This window comes from Mustelus asterias, chromosome 8 (assembly GCF_964213995.1).
Source record: "Mustelus asterias chromosome 8, sMusAst1.hap1.1, whole genome shotgun sequence".
NCBI classification, from domain to species: domain Eukaryota; kingdom Metazoa; phylum Chordata; class Chondrichthyes; order Carcharhiniformes; family Triakidae; genus Mustelus; species Mustelus asterias.
In genome coordinates this window covers 111,130,810-111,149,839 of record NC_135808.1, presented here as the reverse complement: position 1 = coordinate 111,149,839, position 19,030 = coordinate 111,130,810, and the positions used below count along the sequence as shown (strand labels likewise).

General features: G+C 48.3%; 1 protein-coding gene across 11 annotated transcripts in view; it reads left to right on the top strand.

Annotated features, from left to right (window-relative positions):
• The first annotated feature begins 10,329 nt into the window (after positions 1–10,329).
• Positions 10,330–19,030, top strand: part of LOC144497452 (MAP kinase-interacting serine/threonine-protein kinase 1-like) — an 88,910-nt gene continuing 80,209 nt past the window's right edge. For 3 of the 11 annotated variants that reach the window (XR_013498550.1, XM_078218733.1, XM_078218732.1), the window contains exon 1: positions 11,750–11,880. Coding sequence is in view for 5 of the 11 variants with exons in the window: in XM_078218733.1 (XP_078074859.1) it covers positions 11,869–11,880 (12 nt within the window). In the remaining 6 variants the exon portion in view is untranslated. Of the gene's footprint in view, positions 10,413–11,743; positions 12,011–19,030 lie in introns of those variants that run through there. The other 8 variants (XR_013498549.1, XM_078218731.1, XM_078218735.1 and 5 more) reach the window with 7 other exon arrangements.

Sequence of the window (19,030 nt, the reverse complement as noted above, 5' to 3'; positions counted from 1 at the left end):
GGCTTTCTCAAATGTCTATAACCCATTTGCTTGTACATTTAAAAAAAAAATTATGTGAATGGGCACCACAGAGGCACAGAGGGTAGCACTGCTGCCTCATAGTTCTAGGGACCCGGGTTCGATTCCAGCCTTGGGTAACTGTCTGTGTGGAGTTTGCACGTTCTTCCCATGTTTGTGTGTGTTTCCTTCAGGTGCTCTGGTTTTTACCCACAGTCTAAAGTTGTGCAGGTTGGCCATGCTAAATTGCTCCTTAGTGTCTCAAGGTCAGATGGATCAGCCATGGTAAACGTGTGGGGTTACAGGGTTAGGGCAGGGAAGAGGGCCTGGTTAAGATACTCTGTCAGAGAGTTGGTGCAGACTCAATAGGCCGAATGGCCTCTCTGCACTGTAGGAATTCTATGACTCTATGAACCACAGTGAAGGATTTCAATATCATGAAATTGGAGACGTCTATATTTTGATCAACAGTATGAACAACAAACATTCCTACGTCAGGTTAGCATGGTTTAACTGATAGTTAAGATTTTCTCCAGAGAAAAGACTCACACTGGTGGCAGCAATGAGCATAAGATTTTAATCTTACAGTTATAGGAGAATTATGGAACAGTGCTTTAAAATGATGCTCTCTGTGAGCTGAGCAGAAAGTGCGGGCAATAACACTATACATTATCAATAGCCTGCAGCTCCTCCCAGTAAAATCTACCATGATTTATTTTTCTACTCTACAAAGCTGTGTGTAATAGATTCCATTGTAACAAACAGACAAACTAACTCAGCTTTATCGCAGTTTTCTAATATTAAAAGCCATAAAAGATTAATATATTTTATTCCAGAGATGAGTTAATTTATTTTCTCAAAGGTGATGGAAGGAGGGTAATAGGAAACCATTGATTCTGATTACTGCAAGCTGTTGAGAAGAATAATCTCCAACAGAGAAATAGGTTAATCATTGGGTGGTGTTTTTGTCATTACTGGCAGGAATCAGATTGCCTTCTTCATTTCTTTGGTAAACAAAATGACTTAGAACCGCAATTCAACAGTAACTATAGATTAGGGAGTTAAATTATGAAAATAGGAAATGCCAGCAGCACTCAGCAGGTCTTTATTAGTGACTATTTATTAGTGTCACAAGTAGGCCTACACTAACACTGCAATGAAGTTACTGTGAAAATCCCCTAGTCGCCACTCCGGCACCTGTTCGGGTTCACTGAGGGAGAACTTAGCACGGCCAATGCACTGAACCGGCACATCTTTCGGACTGTGGAAGGAAACCAGAGCACCCGGAGGAAACCCACGCAGACACGGGGAGCACGTGCATTTTCTGCACAGACAGTGCCCCAAGCCTGGAATCGAACCCAGGTCCCTGGTGCTGTTAGGCAGTAGTGCTAACCATTTGTGCCACTGTGCCGCCCTATGGAGACAGAAACAAAGTTAACAGGTGGCACGGTAGCACAGTGGTTAACACTGCTGCTTCACAGCTCCAGGGTCCCGGGTTCGATTCCCGGCTCGGGTCACTGTCTGTGTGGAGTTTGCACATTCTCCTCGTGTCTGCGTGGGTTTCCTCCGGGTGCTCCGGTTTCCTCCCACAGTCCAAAGATGTGCGAGTTAGGTTGATTGGCCAGGTTAAAAATTGTCCCTGAGAGTCCTGGGATGCGTAGGTTAGAGGGATTAGCGGGTAAAATGTGTGGGGGTAGGGCCTGGGTGGGATTGTGGTCGGTGCAGCCTCGATGGGCCGAATGACCTCCTTCTGCACTGTAGGGTTTCTATGTTTCTAGGTGGAATTTTCTGGCTCCGTTTGTGGCAGGCGGGAGAGCAAAATTGGACCGTAAGGCCATAAGACATAGGAGCAGAATTAGACCACTCAGCCCATCGAGTCTGCTCTGCCATTCAATCATGGCTGATATTTTCCTCATTCCCATTCCCCTGCCCTGAAGCAAAAGGTCAGATATCTGCCAGTGGGAAGACGAGTTAGAATTTTCCCCTGTGGACTTTCAAATGGCAGCTCAGGTTTCCTGCTGATCCATGTTGGGAGTACATTTGCATGCATTAGCATGGCATGAGTACTCGTTAAGACCACAACATGTCCTCCCACCAAATTAACTAGCACGCCAGCAGCAGACCGGTCTGATCCATGAGAAGATATAAGTGGTGTCCAACCCCCCTCCTTCGCTGAACTCACAACTTGGAGTACAACATTCAAAGCCGATCTGCAACAGTGCTGTTGCCATATTTGATCACTGCTCCAACTGACTCCTGAGCACTGAATAAGCTGCTCAGGTGAGAAACTGTTGGGGATCATAGGCAGGGCTGCACTCTGGTGTCATATACTGTTGGGGTGCACATTCGCAGGCAGGGCTGCAGTGTGAGAGTGTTGAGGTGTCAGGCAGGGCTGCAGGGTCTCAGTGTGAGAGTGTTGAGGTGTCAGGCAGGGCTGCAGGGTCTCAGTGTGAGAGTGTTGAGGTGTCAGGCAGGGCTGCAGTGTCTCAGTGTGAGAGTGTTGGGGTGTGCAGGCAGGGCTGCAGTGTGAGTGTTGGGGTGTGCAGGCAGCCTGTAGTGTGAGTGTTGGGGTGTGCAGGCAGGGCTGCAGTGTGTCAGTGTGAGAGTGTTGGTGTGTGCAGGAGGGCTGCAGTGTCTCAGTGTGAGAGTGTTGGGGTGTGCAGGCAGGGCTGCAGTGTCTCAGTGTGAGCGTGTTGGTGTGTGCAGGCAGGGCTGCAGTGTCTCAGTGTGAGAGTGTTGGGGTGTGCAGGAGGGCTGCAGTGTCTCAGTGTGAGAGTGTTGGTGTGTGCAGGAGGGCTGCAGTGTCTCAGTGTGAGCGTGTTGGGGTGTGCAGGAGGGCTGCAGGGTCTCAGTGTGAGAGTGTTGGGGTGTGCAGGCAGGGCTGCAGTGTCTCAGTGTGAGAGTGTTGGGGTGTCAGGCAGGGCTGCAGTGTCTCAGTGTGAGAGTGTTGGGGTGTCAGGCAGGGCTGCAGTGTCTCAGTGTGAGAGTGTTGGGGTGTCAGGCAGGGCTGCAGTGTCTCAGTGTGAGAGTGTTGGGGTGTGCAGGCAGGGCTGCAGTGTCTCAGTGTGAGAGTGTTGGGGTGTCAGGCAGGGCTGCAGTGTCTCAGTGTGAGAGTGTTGGGGTGTGCAGGCAGGGTTGCAGTGTGAGTGTTGGGGTGTGCAGGCAACCTGCAGTGTGAGTGTTGGGGTGTGCAGGCAGGGCTGCAGTGTGAGTGTTGGGGTGTGCAGGAGGGCTGCAGTGTCTCAGTGTGAGCGTGTTGGGGTGTCAGGCAGGGCTGCAGTGTCTCAGTGTGAGAGTGTTGGGGTGTCAGGCAGGGCTGCAGTGTCTCAGTGTGAGCGTGTTGGGGTGTCAGGCAGGGCTGCAGTGTCTCAGTGTGAGCGTGTTGGGGTGTCAGGCAGGGCTGCAGTGTCTCAGTGTGAGAGTGTTGGGGTGTCAGGCAGGGCTGCAGTGTCTCAGTGTGAGCGTGTTGGGGTGTCAGGCAGGGCTGCAGTGTCTCAGTGTGAGCGTGTTGGGGTGTCAGGCAGGGCTGCAGTGTCTCAGTGTGAGAGTGTTGGGGTGTCAGGCAGGGCTGCAGTGTCTCAGTGTGAGCGTGTTGGGGTGTCAGGCAGGGCTGCAGTGTCTCAGTGTGAGAGTGTTGGGGTGTCAGGCAGGGCTGCAGTGTCTCAGTGTGAGAGTGTTGGTGTGTGCAGGAGGGCTGCAGTGTCTCAGTGTGAGCGTGTTGGGGTGTCAGGCAGGGCTGCAGTGTCTCAGTGTGAGAGTGTTGGGGTGTCAGGCAGGGCTGCAGTGTCTCAGTGTGAGCGTGTTGGGGTGTCAGGCAGGGCTGCAGTGTCTCAGTGTGAGAGTGTTGGGGTGTCAGGCAGGGCTGCAGTGTCTCAGTGTGAGAGTGTTGGTGTGTGCAGGAGGGCTGCAGGGTCTCAGTGTGAGCGTGTTGGGGTGTGCAGGAGGGCTGCAGTGTCTCAGTGTGAGCGTGTTGGGGTGTCAGGCAGGGCTGCAGTGTCTCAGTGTGAGCGTGTTGGTGTGTGCAGGAGGGCTGCAGTGTCTCAGTGTGAGAGTGTTGGTGTGTGCAGGAGGGCTGCAGTGTCTCAGTGTGAGCGTGTTGGGGTGTGCAGGAGGGCTGCAGTGTCTCAGTGTGAGCGTGTTGGGGTGTCAGGCAGGGCTGCAGTGTCTCAGTGTGAGAGTGTTGGGGTGTCAGGCAGGGCTGCAGTGTCTCAGTGTGAGCGTGTTGGGGTGTCAGGCAGGGCTGCAGTGTCTCAGTGTGAGAGTGTTGGGGTGTCAGGCAGGGCTGCAGTGTCTCAGTGTGAGAGTGTTGGTGTGTGCAGGAGGGCTGCAGGGTCTCAGTGTGAGCGTGTTGGGGTGTGCAGGAGGGCTGCAGTGTCTCAGTGTGAGCGTGTTGGGGTGTCAGGCAGGGCTGCAGTGTCTCAGTGTGAGCGTGTTGGTGTGTGCAGGAGGGCTGCAGTGTCTCAGTGTGAGAGTGTTGGTGTGTGCAGGAGGGCTGCAGTGTCTCAGTGTGAGCGTGTTGGGGTGTCAGGCAGGGCTGCAGTGTCTCAGTGTGAGAGTGTTGGGGTGTGCAGGAGGGCTGCAGTGTCTCAGTGTGAGAGTGTTGGGGTGTCAGGCAGGGCTGCAGTGTCTCAGTGTGAGAGTGTTGGTGTGTGCAGGAGGGCTGCAGTGTCTCAGTGTGAGCGTGTTGGGGTGTGCAGGCAGGGCTGCAGTGTGAGCGTGTTGGGGTGTGCAGGAGGGCTGCAGTGTCTCAGTGTGAGCGTGTTGGGGTGTGCAGGAGGGCTGCAGTGTCTCAGTGTGAGAGTGTTGGGGTGTGCAGGAGGGCTGCAGTGTCTCAGTGTGAGCGTGTTGGGGTGTCAGGCAGGGCTGCAGGGTCTCAGTGTGAGAGTGTTGGGGTGTCAGGCAGGGCTGCAGTGTGAGTGTTGGGGTGTGCAGGAGGGCTGCAGTGTCTCAGTGTGAGCGTGTTGGGGTGTCAGGCAGGGCTGCAGTGTCTCAGTGTGAGAGTGTTGGGGTGTGCAGGAGGGCTGCAGTGTCTCAGTGTGAGAGTGTTGGGGTGTCAGGCAGGGCTGCAGGGTCTCAGTGTGAGAGTGTTGGTGTGTGCAGGAGGGCTGCAGTGTCTCAGTGTGAGAGTGTTGGGGTGTGCAGGAGGGCTGCAGTGTCTCAGTGTGAGAGTGTTGGGGTGTCAGGCAGGGCTGCAGTGTCTCAGTGTGAGAGTGTTGGGGTGTCAGGCAGGGCTGCAGTGTCTCAGTGTGAGAGTGTTGGGGTGTCAGGCAGGGCTGCAGTGTCTCAGTGTGAGAGTGTTGGGGTGTCAGGCAGGGCTGCAGGGTCTCAGTGTGAGAGTGTTGGTGTGTGCAGGAGGGCTGCAGTGTCTCAGTGTGAGAGTGTTGGGGTGTGCAGGAGGGCTGCAGTGTCTCAGTGTGAGAGTGTTGGGGTGTGCAGGAGGGCTGCAGTGTCTCAGTGTGAGCGTGTTGGGGTGTCAGGCAGGGCTGCAGGGTCTCAGTGTGAGAGTGTTGGGGTGTCAGGCAGGGCTGCAGTGTCTCAGTGTGAGAGTGTTGGGGTGTCAGGCAGGGCTGCAGTGTCTCAGTGTGAGCGTGTTGGGGTGTCAGGCAGGGCTGCAGTGTGAGAGTGTTGGGGTGTCAGGCAGGGCTGCAGTGTGAGAGTGTTGGGGTGTCAGGCAGGGCTGCAGTGTGAGAGTGTTGGGGTGTGCAGGCAGGGCTGCAGTGTGAGAGTGTTGGGGTGTCAGGCAGGGCTGCAGTGTGAGAGTGTTGGGGTGTCAGGCAGGGCTGCAGTGTGAGAGTGTTGGGGTGTGCAGGCAGGGCTGCAATGTCTGTGTTAGTCATGCCAGGTAGTGGAATGTAGGTGTGGGTTTGGAAGGTCAAGGAGGAGTGCGGAGGGCGAATGGGTGAAACTGGCATGCTGAGGATTGAATGAGGTGGCTGAGGTTTGGTGGAACAGAGGAACAAGGGAGGGGATGGCAGGCACAGGAATGATTGGGGGTTTAAGGTCCATAAGTGGTGAGTGCGCATTTCTCTCCTCCCCAAGAGGTATGGAAGCGATCAGGAAGTTCTACCCAGTCATTAACATCTCCAGCAAGCCCATCATTCAGCCTTAGACCAGTGATCCTCGAGGATAATGAGAGGATCAGTGTTGGAAAGATCAACATCCAAATGCATGTGGCACCTGTGCGATGTGAAGAGCGGCACACCGGCATGTAGCCTGAATCAACAGCACACTGTGCAGCCGATTTGATTTGATTTATTATTGTCACATGTATTAGTATACAGAGAAAAATATTTAAAGCAAGACACTTTCAGCAGGCACCGAGGTGTGGACTTGACTGCGGTGGTCATAATGCATTGAGGACAGGTGCTCTCACATTCACAAGGAAGACAGCTCAGTGCTGATGCCACAATGTTAGATATCACCCTCTAAAACAGAGGAGCACTCACATTATTCAACTGTGTGTTGGCGGACGTACAAGGGCATTTTATTTTTCTACATGCACTTTCAGACTCTGGCTTGACACATAACCGTTCAATGATGGGGTGTGTAACACGACTTAGCTAAACGTAACATGAATCTAAGACATTCGAAGGCAGACTAGTGAGAATTGGGAGCCTAGGTCACGCATTGAAATAAGATGGAATATTGAACTATCCTGAGGTGTTGGGTCATGAAATAAAGCTGCATTTACAGAGGTGCGTTATATATCCAGTGAATGAGTATGCATGCCACCAGTGTGGATTCATAATTTCTTAACTTTACCACCACATCTAGGTGCAATCCTGAAATCCATAGAGATGGAGGCGTCCTGCTTTCTGATATCCCGTGTGGTCTGGGGTGCCTTCAGCAGGTGTCCTCTGGAGGACCGGGTCCTGGAGGTCCCTGGCCTGTTTTGGGGCTCCTGCTGTGTGTGGGGTGGGTACACCCTGCTTGGCCTGAGCAGTGGGAGCTGATGTGGTCACAAAGGGGATGAGGAATGGCTGGACCCTCTTGGGAGTGTCCTGGGTGGAAGTCCCTGGAGTGTCTAGCAGATGCTCCTCCTCCCTCTTGGATGTCTGAGTGCCCCCTCCCAGACTTCCTGAGAAGAGGCTTCTGGCAGGAGGTAGAGGTACCCCATACCAGGCCCCCTCTCACCAAGCCACTCACAGATCCCCCTACAACCTCCCTAGAATGATGGGATGCAGGTTGGAGTGCAAATCAGGCTGAAACTGCTGAGTCGCAGTCTCCAAGAAGGCCACCACCCTTTCCATGGTGACTTGAGGCGCTCACATGCCTGAGCGATGGCATCAGAAAAAATGCGGACAAACTCCTCCGTCCTTCATTCTCATCTAGTGACTGCCTTCAACAACTCTGCCTGATGTTCCATGTCCTTGCATCTCCAGCATGTGTGCAATGGCCGATTGCAAAGGCTCATCGTTGGCCCTGTACTCAGCGGAGGCCTATTCTCCAGCAGTCCTCCAGGTGCTAGAGATTTGGGCCGTCATTGCCTCTGACTGTTCGGGAGAGATATCAGTGCAATGACCTCCAGTTTGTGACCCCTAATCGACATCTATCCCACCAAGGTGTGTGTCTCTGTGCTGATGGAAAGTACAGGGAACACAGCGATGACTCAACAACTACTAGGTCCACAGCATTATATTCTGAGGTGGACTGGGGCTGGGGCTTAGGGGCTGGCTGGAGGATTTCTTGGCCTACTTCTGCTGGTGCTTGAATTAGTCCCTGAGTAGGCAGAATCTAACATTAGATGTAACTCACTGTGAAGGTCATGACATGTTAAACTAATGAAAGCATCATCTGGACTGGTTGCTGGGGGAGGCTGATCTTGCCTTCAACACAGGAACTTCTCCCCTGCCAACTCAGCTGCCTCCTTCTCGAGTAGACTCAGCTCCTGAATCTTGGGAGTCCCACCACTGGTCAGGGATCTCGCCCTCTTGTTGCAGGTTAGCTTTCCCTGCATGAAGACAGACAGAATGGAATGTGATGGGAATGGATGGAAGAGAAGTTGGGAAGAAAGCACACCTGCTGTGCCCTTCCCAGTATGGGCAGAAGATGTGGTTTGTGCAGGATGACAGATGAGATGGTGACGATATTAAAGTGTGTGTGAAACAATCATGAGTGCAGTTGTCCAATCTGCTATTAGCATGTGAAATCCCTGTGGAATATAACCCTTAGAGTATCTGATGCCCGTGTGAGAGTCTAGAGTGGAAGGTATAGATTCATCCTGGAGGAGCAGATGAGATCAGTCATCCTCTTTCTGTACTGCAGGGTATTTTTTTGTGCCATGGGCACAGACCAACCTGGTGACCTCCTCCGATAGCCACCAAAGTCAAGTTGGTCAATCTCCTGCTGTCATCCCTGGGGAAGAGAACATGTTGGCATGCTCAGATTTTTTTTGCAAAAATATACTTTATTTATAAAATCTCTGACAGAACATTTCAAAGTGTCATAACAGTGAAGTGCAATGATATTCACATTTTCTCCAGTCAAGATGGACTCTGAGGAGCTTCAATTCCATAATGTGAACATTACATACATTTCAATATTTCTGATATAGAGAGTACAATTCTTTTCAAACTATATGCATTGGTCCTGTTGTCATGCCACTCTGCTTCAGTACAGATACATACAGTTAGGATTAGGCACACAGTCTGAGGGGTTTTGCACGTTTACCAGTCCATTGAGGTGTTCTCAGATGGCCTAGAGGAGAATTACTGGGGAGTCGAGGCTGATCATGGTACAGAGGGCTTGCTTCTCTGGGAGAACAGTTCTTTATCAGTACACAGTGGGCCTGCAGAGTGTATGTGTGTTTGGTGCCGCAGGAATTCAAATCCATGGAGGAATGGCAAGTGGGCAAATCAGTACCCCGCTACATGATTCAGCAAGCAGCCACCTGATACATATTTAATGAGCTGATCAACAGAAGACTCTGTCCTGCCCACTGCCACACTTAGTCCGAAAAACTGAAACATTCCACCCAACGTTTCTGTATTAGGGCAAAACCCAGGGAGTGTGGACTGCAGCAGGAGAGGAATATATGGAAAGGGTTAAACAGACAGCACTGTAGCATCCACACCCATTGCAAGCAGACAGGACAAAATACAAATAATTACATCTCAGATGGCACTAAAACAGTCACACCCCAGGTGGTATCACTCCAAGGTTACAACAACCATGTGAGAATCGAGGCTCCAAAAGGTCTAAAGGAACCATTGTGCCTCTGAAAACTTAATGAAATATCCAGGAGATGGGACAAATAACACCCCATCGAAATCAGTTTGACAAACACAACGCTTTGATATTGTAAACAGGTAGATAGGAGATGTCCAGAAAACGATTAAAAACTAAAGCACACAAGACAATGGAACCGTATAATGTAATCAACGAAAGAATTGTAACCAATTCAAAGTAACAATATGACGGCCTGATGTGAATGTAATGCTTTGTAATGTAAAGAAAGGGGTATAAGAATATGTAAGAGCCAGTGCTCAGTAGAGTAGCTCAGAAGCAAGCTGTAGTTACAGCCACGAGTTCTGCTTTCCCTTATGCATGTTGAATCAAGCCGTTTTAGTTGAAGTTCTGCATGGTCTCGGAAGACTCAGTTCATTCATTCCCTCCTACAGTTTCTGTTTGTGATCAGCATCCAGAGTATTTTGTTTACGGAGCTTAAGTGTTGGTCACTGGGGAAACAATGTTGTAAACTTCATAAATCAGCCTGTGCCACTCACATGTAATGCGATATTGCGTAATTAGCCAGAAGATAATTGCCTATAGTGACAGGATTATAGCCAGTCCTCGTGATTAGATTTGTTGCTGTTGAGCAAACAGTGATGCGGAGCGTTTAGCATTGGGGAAATGTTTCACCGACATTTATAACCTACAACAATGACTCAGATTGCAGATCCTTCAATCATAAATTACAGTTATTATTTTAAAGCTCCACACAATGCATTTCATATTTTCAGAAATTAGATGAATCTGAGAAGTTTCAACTTGAATATTTATAAAGGTGAAGATGCAAGCAGCCAAGTAGAAAATGAGTGAAGGGTGTAATACATGTATCATACAGTCTCTGATCCTAGCAGCAATGGTTAAAAAATCTAATGGGATAAGTAGAACTGATGGATTATTTAGATTGACTTTACAATGTGAGACCCAATGAAATATACCCCCCCCCCCCCGGACAACCCACAACCAGCTGCTGGATTGTTATCTGGTGTGGGTGACCATCACAACATGGCGCTGAAGAGCGGTCCATTGCTGCTGACTGACCTCACCAACATGGCGGTGCTACGGCGGCTGACCGGCTCAAGTCAGTACAGTTCGCCCAGTCCAGAATTTCGAAAAGCGAACAGGGAGGAAGGAAGATGGTGGAGGTTGTGAAAGCGGAGCTTAGTCCTTATGGCCGGAGTTTCAAGGTAGTGACAGAAGGGAGTTAGGAATCTGCTGTCTGACTCACCAAGGGGGCTGTTAAGCGGGAAGGAGTAGCTTTTGGTTTGTGTGTGAGGGGAATGGAGGGGGACTCTTTCCCTCACAGAGAGAGAGCCCAGACAAGAATTAAATTTAATACTGGGAGGAACTTTTAGACTTTCTTTCCTAACTTATGTTTCTTTGTCTGATTTAATGGTTGTTTCCCCCTCTTCGTGTCTTTACCGGTTTGGGCTCAGTGTTTATAACACGGGAGAGTTTTTATGCTGAGTCAAAGCTGTGTGGCCCTGAGAGAAAGCAAACTCCACTATACAAGCTGTTCATCAGGCAGCTAAACTACTGAGTGGAGGAGGGACTCAGCACCATCATGATACCCTCTGATTTACAAATCTCTCCCTTCTGATTTATAAATCACCCCCTCTGATTTACAAAATACTCCCCATTGATTTATAAATCCTTCCCTCTGATTTATAAATCTTCCCTCTGATTTACAAATCCTCCTCTGATTTACAAATGCTCCTCTGATTTACAAATCCTCCTCTGATTTACAAATCCTCCTCTGATTTACAAATTCCGCCCTCAGATTTTCAAATTCCCCTCTGATTTACAAATCCCCCTTGGATGTTCAAATCCCTCCTCTGATATTCAAATCCCCCTCTGACTTTCAAATCCCCCTCTGACTTTCAAATCCCCCTCTGACTTTCAAATCCCCCTCTGACTTTCAAATTCCCCCTCTGATTTACATTCCCCTCTGATTTACAAATTCCCCCTCTGATTTACATATTCCCCCTCTGATTTACATATCCCCCCTCTGATTTACATATTCCCCCTCTGATTTACATATTCCCCCTCTGATTTACATATTCCCCCTCTGATTTACATATATCCCCCTCTGATTTACATATATCCCCCTCTGATTTACATATTCCCCCTCTGATTTCCATCCCCCTCTGATTTCCATCCCCCTCTGATTTACAAATTCCCCCTCTGATTTACATATTCCCCCTCTGATTTCCATCCCCCTCTGATTTACAAAGCCCCCCCTCCCCAGTGTAACCCCATTCTCAGCACTGACTGACATGTTGACCTGAAGGTGACACAGGATCTATCCTCTAAATCTTCCACATCTGTGTGTGTGTGTGTTTTTTAATACTCCTTAAAACAAATGCACCCAGCCCAGTAGACAGTGATGCCGACCAGTGCGGTGCATCTTATAGGAAACAGTTAACATTTCAAATCAAACCGGGAAATCGAGAGGTTTTATTTAGTCTGTTGCAATGACTCCCGAGTGATGCAACTCACTGGGGCTGTTTCAACATCCAGTGAAGGAATGCTCTCACTTGGCCACAGTCGAGTTGGTACTTCCTAGTCAAGGTTATTATAATCGGCACAGTCACTCGCAATGCTGCTTTTCAAATTTCACCCATTCCAAAGCGCCTCTTCACAATGGAGCTGCCAGTGAGTGTAATCTCGTTTTCATGGGAGTGCGTTACGGTATTTTAATTGGGTTTGTTTGAAACCTGTTTCAGTAGTGGATCTGCCGGTGATAAGCCCCAAGGCGTGTGAAACTTTGTATCGCACCCATAGGGTAAGTGGTTTGTAAATAATGTTTCGAGGACGTAAGTTCTGCTAAACGGGATGTTAAAAAAAACCCCAAGACTGTGGTGCTCGAATCGTTGAATCCAGACAGTGCTGGTTTGTGTTGGAGGCATTGAAATACTTAACGTGAAACAAACTGCCAGGACACCGATCAAATATGTAATCCAACGAAAAGTGAACATAGTTTTAAAAACAGCTAATTCAAAGGACGATAAAATATCTTGAACAATCTCTGAAGCGATGTAGTCGAGACGAAGAAAGCGGGGATGTTGAAAATATCCAAGGGTTATTTATACTACAACGCGCGACTCTGAGCTGCAGTTCAAGTTTCAGCCAGACGGTACCATGCCTGTATTTCTCGGCTTTTACTTGAACTCGTATTGTCTTGCCCTTAAAAGAAGCCGGCGCCTGCACGGATGCGCGATTATGCAAAGGTCCCTTTTAAAAGTTGACTATCTAAATATTCAGTCAAGTTGGTTTAAAATGTGTGTCCTGCTGTGCTCATTGAGTGCCTCTAGAAGCTGGGTTTTTGCTGCAGTGCCAAATCCAACCGTATGACACTTCTTGGAAGTCGTCACCATTTAATTCCAGAATAAGGCTGAGCCTTATTTCTAACGCTAAATTTAGCGTCCTTGCAAGATACAGATCACAATGCAGACAACAAGTGTATGTTATAGGAAGGGAGTACGTTTTGATTTGATTTATTATTGTCACATGTATTAGTATACAGTGAAAAGTATTGTTTCTTGCGCGCTATATAGACAAAGCATACCGTTCATAGGGAAGAAAACGAGAGAGTGCAGAATATAGTATTATAGTCATAGCTAGGATGTAGAGAAAGATTAACTTAATGCATTCAAAAGTCTGACGGCAGCCGGGAAGAAGCTGTTCTTGAGTCGGTTGGTACGTGACTTCAGACTTTTGTACCTTTTTCCCAACAGAAGAAGGTGGAAGAGAGAATGTCTGGGGTGCGTGGGGTCCTTAATTATGCGGGCTGCTTTGCCAAGGCAGTGGGAAGTGTAGACAGAGACAATGGATGGGAGGCTGGTTTATGCTGGAGGGGTGAGCTTCAGTGGGTCAAATGTCATTTTCTTCTGGGGCGGCAAGGTGGCACAGTGGTGAGCACTGCTGCCTCATAGCGCCAGGGACTCAGGTTCAATACCGGCCTTGGGTCACTGTCTGTGTGGAGTTTGCACGTTCTCCCCGTGTCTGCTTGGGTTTCCTCCGGGTACTCCAGTTTCCTTCCACAGTCCAAAGATGTGTGGTTTTGGTTGATTGGCTATGCTAAATTGCTGCATAGTGTCAGGGGGACTAGCAGGGTAAATACGTGCCGTTATGGGGATTGTTGTCTGTGGAGGCTCGATGGGCCAAATGACCTCCTTCTGCACTGTAGAAACATTGAGGTTTTGTATTCTGCATCTTGCCTAATGCATGCAACTCTGTATTTTATTGCCCAATTAACAATTGAAACGTGTTGAGAGCCTTGTTTTTTCATTGCTAATAAAAATATAGGATAGATGTCTAATATATGAAAAGAGACATGTATTTATATGTACATTGAAACTGTTGTGCTTTGAATACAGAATACCTACAGTGCAAGAAGCCGTTTGGCCCATTGAGTCTGCACTGACCACAATATCACCCCGGCCCTATCCCTGTAACCCCACATATTTAGCCTGTTAATCCCCCTGACACTAGGGTCAATTTAGCATGGCCAATCAACCTAACCTGCACATCTTTGGACTGTGTGAGGAAACTGGAGCACCCGGAAGAAACCCACGCAGGCACGGGGAGAATGTGTCTGCTAATAGACACAATTGCTTCTCTCTCACGCGAGCAGCAGCTAGCTAAGTGGGGAAAATGTTCTGTTCCGCCCCGCCCCCCAACTCATTAGCAGTGGGATCGTGGAATTGTCAGCAATGCCAAGGAAATTTCTGTTCCAAAATCCAACACTCAAGTCGGATTTTCTTTCAGACTTTTATGAACTGCAGCCAGGATTACATATCCTATTTCTGAGTGATCTTTTAAATCAATGGTGCTCTCTGGGGGTACGGCAGATGACTCCAAGGAGAACTTGTGTAATGGTGGAATTTCAGGAGGAATGAGAAGTTTTTTCTGGCTACCACCTCCCCCTCTTTGTAATCCAGGGGTTCCCAAATGTAAGTGCCTCCGACTCCGTTGCTGGGGCTCAGGTGCCAGCACTTAGCCAGCTGCTGCTTGCATGAATGAGGAGCAATTGTGTCTATTAGCAGCAAGCGCAGAAATGAAACAACCTGTGAGGAGGAAGAGTGAGCAGCAGGAAGGTAATTGGTGGCAAGTGAACCTGAGTATTGGCGTGTGTGGCAGCAGCAGCTGGTTGGGGGAAGCTTCGATGTCAGAGCGCTGATGAACGGTCATCCTGACTCGAAACGTTGGCTTTATTCTCTCCACAGATGCTGTCAGACCTGCTATGTTTCTCCAAAATTTTCTGTTTTTACAACCTTGTGGAGATGCGAGCAGTAAAAATGCTGGCTGATGTGGTGTTGAGTTTTACTTATACCAATATGCCCCGCCACCGGAAATTTGTGAACTTGCCGCAATAGTTCCCTAACTTGCCGCAGTATTCCCTATGGTATCTCGGCAGCACTCCTAGTGGATCACTATCCACACATTACTTACAGGTCTGTAATGGAGTCTCCATTTCCTCATCAGCATCTCATTTCTATTGGTATAGCATTTGAGGACTGCTTCTGCCTCAGCTTCAGTGTGTGCTGTCTGAGCTAATGTTTTTAACTGTGGGTCAGCTTGCTGGGCTGCTACCAAGGAAGATCTATTTATTATTTCCTTAGAGTCCTCTAGACTCCCAAAAAAGGTTTCAGGTAACCGGACCAGAAAGTCTTCTGTCTGCAGTGCCACCTCAGCTTCCTCTGACTGAGCTTGTCTGGTCATAGACCGGGTTACTCCACAGTCAGGACAATGCCAGGCACTTTCCATTGCAGCTGTTCAGTCTTCCTGACCTCAGTGGGCTTCTCAGAGACCTCTAGGGATGCTATTACATCTGACCCCGCCAGGTCATTGCCGAGGAGCAGGTCGACTGATTCCATCGGTCACTGGTTCTGACACAAGGCCATACTCCAGATGCACCTGTATAAAGGAATAGAATATAAAAGTAAGGATGTGTTGCTGCGAATATACAAGGCCTTGGTGAGACTGTACTTGTACCGTTTGGTCCCCTTATCTGAGGAAGAATTTTGTGGCATTAGAGACAGTTCAAAGGAGTTTCAGTAGATTGATTCCAGAGATGAGGGTTTGTCTAATGAAGAAAGATTGAGTAGTTTAAGCCGATGCTCTTTAGAGTTTAGGAGTATGAGAGGAAGGAGATCTAATACTCCAGAGTGTGGTGGATGTCAGGACATTGAGTAATTTAAGGAGGAGATAGACAGATTTTAATTAGTAATGTTTTGAACGGTTATGGAAAACGGGCAGGAAAGTGGAGTTGAGTTCAAGACAAGACGGTGTGTTAGCTTTTATTGGTAGAGGGATTGAGTTTCGGAGCCAGGAGGTCATGCTGCAACTGTACAAAACTCTGGTGCGGCCGCATTTGGAGTATTGCGTACAGTTCTGGTCGCCGTATTATAGGAAAGATGTGGAAGTGTTGGAAAGGGTGCGGAGGAGATTTACCAGGATGTTGCCTGGTATGGTGGGAAAATCGTATGAGGAAAGGCTGAGGGGCTTGAGGTTGTTTTCGTTAGAGAGAAGAAGGTTAAGAGGTGACTTAATAGAGGCATACAAGATGATCAGAGGATTAGATAGGGTGGATAGTGAGAGCCTTTTTCCTAGGATGGCGATGGCAAGCATGAGGGGACATAGCTTTAAATTGAGGGGTGAGAGATATAGGACAGATGTTAGAGGTAGGTTCTTTACTCAGAGAGTAGTAAGGGCGTGGAATGCCCTGCCTGCAGCAGTAGTGGACTCGTCAACATTAAGAGCATTCAAATGGTTATTGGATAAGCATATGGATGATATTGGAATAGTGTAGATTAGAGGGGCTTTAGATTGGTTCCACTGGTCGGCGCAACATCGAGGGCCGAAGGGCCTGTACTGCGCTGTAATGTTCTATGTTCTAAGATCAGCCATGATTGTATTGAATGGCGGAGCAGGCTTGAGGGGCTAAATTGTCTACTCCTGCTCCTAGTTTAAAGTTAAAGTTTTTATTTATCAGTCACAAGTAGGCTTACATTAACACTGCAATGAAGTTACTGTGAAAATCCCCTAGTCGTCACACGCATTGGACTGGGGTGGGCACAATAACAAGTCTCGCAACACCAGGTTGAAGTCCAACAGATTTATTTGGAATCACAAGCTTTCAGAGCGCTGTTCCTTCATCAGGGGAGTGAAGGAGCAGTGCTCCGAAAGCTCGTGATTTCAAATAAACCTGTTGGACTTTAACCTGGTGTTGTGAGACAACTTACTGTAGCTTGAACAAGACTGACTGATCCCAGCCAGTATATTGTAATGCTCTGAGGTCAAGTCTTGAAATTAAAACTAGTCTGACAAACAGCAGACAGAGATGTGTAAGTTTATTCTGGGGTGGGGGGGAGGGAGGTGGTTGGTTTTCCCCCATTGGCATAATAGCTGTACCATATATACTGTTGTTAGAGGCAATTTCTTATAGAATTGCATACAATCTCCTCAGTCTTCAGACATTAGACGGTATAGGATGTAGGCTACTTAAATATTGCAACAGTCGTTTTCTGATAGATCAAAACTACAATTTACAGTTCCATCTAATTCTGAATGTTAAACTACGTGGCAGTACAGTTGTGTGGAGAACATCAGGGTTTGAACATGTGCCCACAGATTCAAATTACCCACTCCTATAATCAAGCCTGTCTGAAATATATTATTTTCCACCATGTAATAGAGCATGAGATGGTGCATGTGTCTGATTGAGGGAGGACATTTCCTCCCATTAATTTTCTTCCCTTTTCTCTTGAAACTGTTAACACTCCTTGCAGATGTGTGTGAGCCTTGATGGTGAGTGCAGGCAGGCTATTTGATGCTGGGGAATCACAGCTGGGCCTAATGTCGACCTCACCAGTCAGCAGGGGTTATTGGTGTCCAACCAGGAATGAGAATCCTTGTTGAGTATATTTCTCCCCACCCCCAACTGATTGACATCAGCTAACTCAACACAGAATGGGGTTCAAATATGGGACATTACTGGGTGAGGTTTAGCGGGCCCATTTGCTGTGGGCGCAAACCTGGCTATGGCTGCTAAATCTTGCGAGAGGGCCATAACGGGATTTGCGCCGGCAAGATCTCGGTTTGAGATCTTCCCACCCTTCTGTCAGCGACATTAAGAGGTTTACGCCCTAAAGGGCATCAACCTGATTAGCCAGAATTTAAATCTCATTATAAGTCTTTATGCCATTATGTCTGGCCAGATTGAATGCTCCACCCCCCACTTGCCAGTGTGATGTCACGCCAGCGGGAATCCCTACTGGTTTTTGAAAACGAAGACCAGTCATGATAACCACACTGGGGCACAGAGGTGAGTATAGCCCCTGGGTGATAAGGGACATGGCTGGGCAGTGGCACCTTGGCGGTGGACAGGTTGGTAGTGCCGGGGGTGGCACTCTCGAGAGCCCCTTTGGGGAGGCTCCCCTTATATGTGGAGTGAGGCCTGATGGTTTGATGGGAAGGTTATGCCTGCATTGGGGTGGGAAAGCAGAGTCTGTGAATGGAGGATGGGCGCAGAGACTGTGAGGGGGCGGGTTTGCCCCGATGCGGCAGAGTGGGCGATTGGTCACCCTGATTCTTGCATGGTGTTGGGGAGGGTGGGATTGGAGGGGATGCCCCGATCTTTGCGTGGTGAGGGGGTTGCCCTTCTGTGTGCGAAGGTTGAAGGTGTTTCTCTTTTGTGCCGGAGACCCAATGTCCGTGGGGGTGGGGTGGGGGAGCCTTCAACTTAACTTTGAGATCGGAGCGTTCTTTAAAGTTGGTGCTCTGATCTCTGTGGAGCCCAGCCTTGCCGGCTCTATCAGGCCCTGCCTCGCTAGAGTAACAGCGCAAACCGTGCCTCCTGATTTTTGTTTGACAGTGTCTAAAGATCTGGTGATAAAACCTGGCTGTGTTTCTGGATGAAACACGCCGGTTTTCTGTCAGAACCTGACACTCTGCCACCTTTTTGAAAATTCCACTCACTGTCATGTTCGGCCACTCTCCTGTGTTGAGCTCTCGAGTGTAGCCGTGGGCATGCCTTAGTAACAGCAGACTGGCATCAAGCTGATAAACAAGGCTTTGGCACTGAATTTATGAAAAAGTCAGTTCACTGGTTGTTGTTGAGTCTTACAGTGGACAAAAATCTCCTTTGCAAGCTGATATAATTTTTTCATCTCTAGCCATCAACTTCCCTACCTAATCTTCTGATTCAGCTCATCACATGATGAGCACAGTGTGAGAAAATGTCACAAAATGGATTAGGGGGAGGTTGTCTTGTGACTCAGTATGCTGTTCACACCTGCTTACTCGTTTAAAAGATGTTCCTATTGAAGGATTATGACCATTTCTCAGTATTACATGAGTCAACCTCCCCAGCCTTTTTTTAAATTTGAATATCTTATTTGTACTGACAAGGGTGAAAAATGATAAGTTTCACAAGGGTGCGACAAGTTGAATTCTTTTTGTATAGCTCAAATGGTGAAAGTTGAGTGGACGGCTCAGGATGGCAAGATTGGAAGAACTGAGGATGTGTATTTAGTAAAGGACTGAGCAAGGTCAATTTCTAAAGCCGTTTTGTGGAATGAAGCGCATTGTGACTTAAGTAATTACAGCAATGTTACAACAGGAGAAAAAAAAATTAATATTGCACGATGAACTATCAGGATTGTAGTAAATTTAAAGCATTATGTTCAGGTAACAATCCTACAAATCTTATGTTTATCTGATTGGATTTTTCATCAATTAGATTCGTTTAGTGATTTTCTTTGCTATTATTTTATAATCCATCCAAACATCTGTTCAGGGT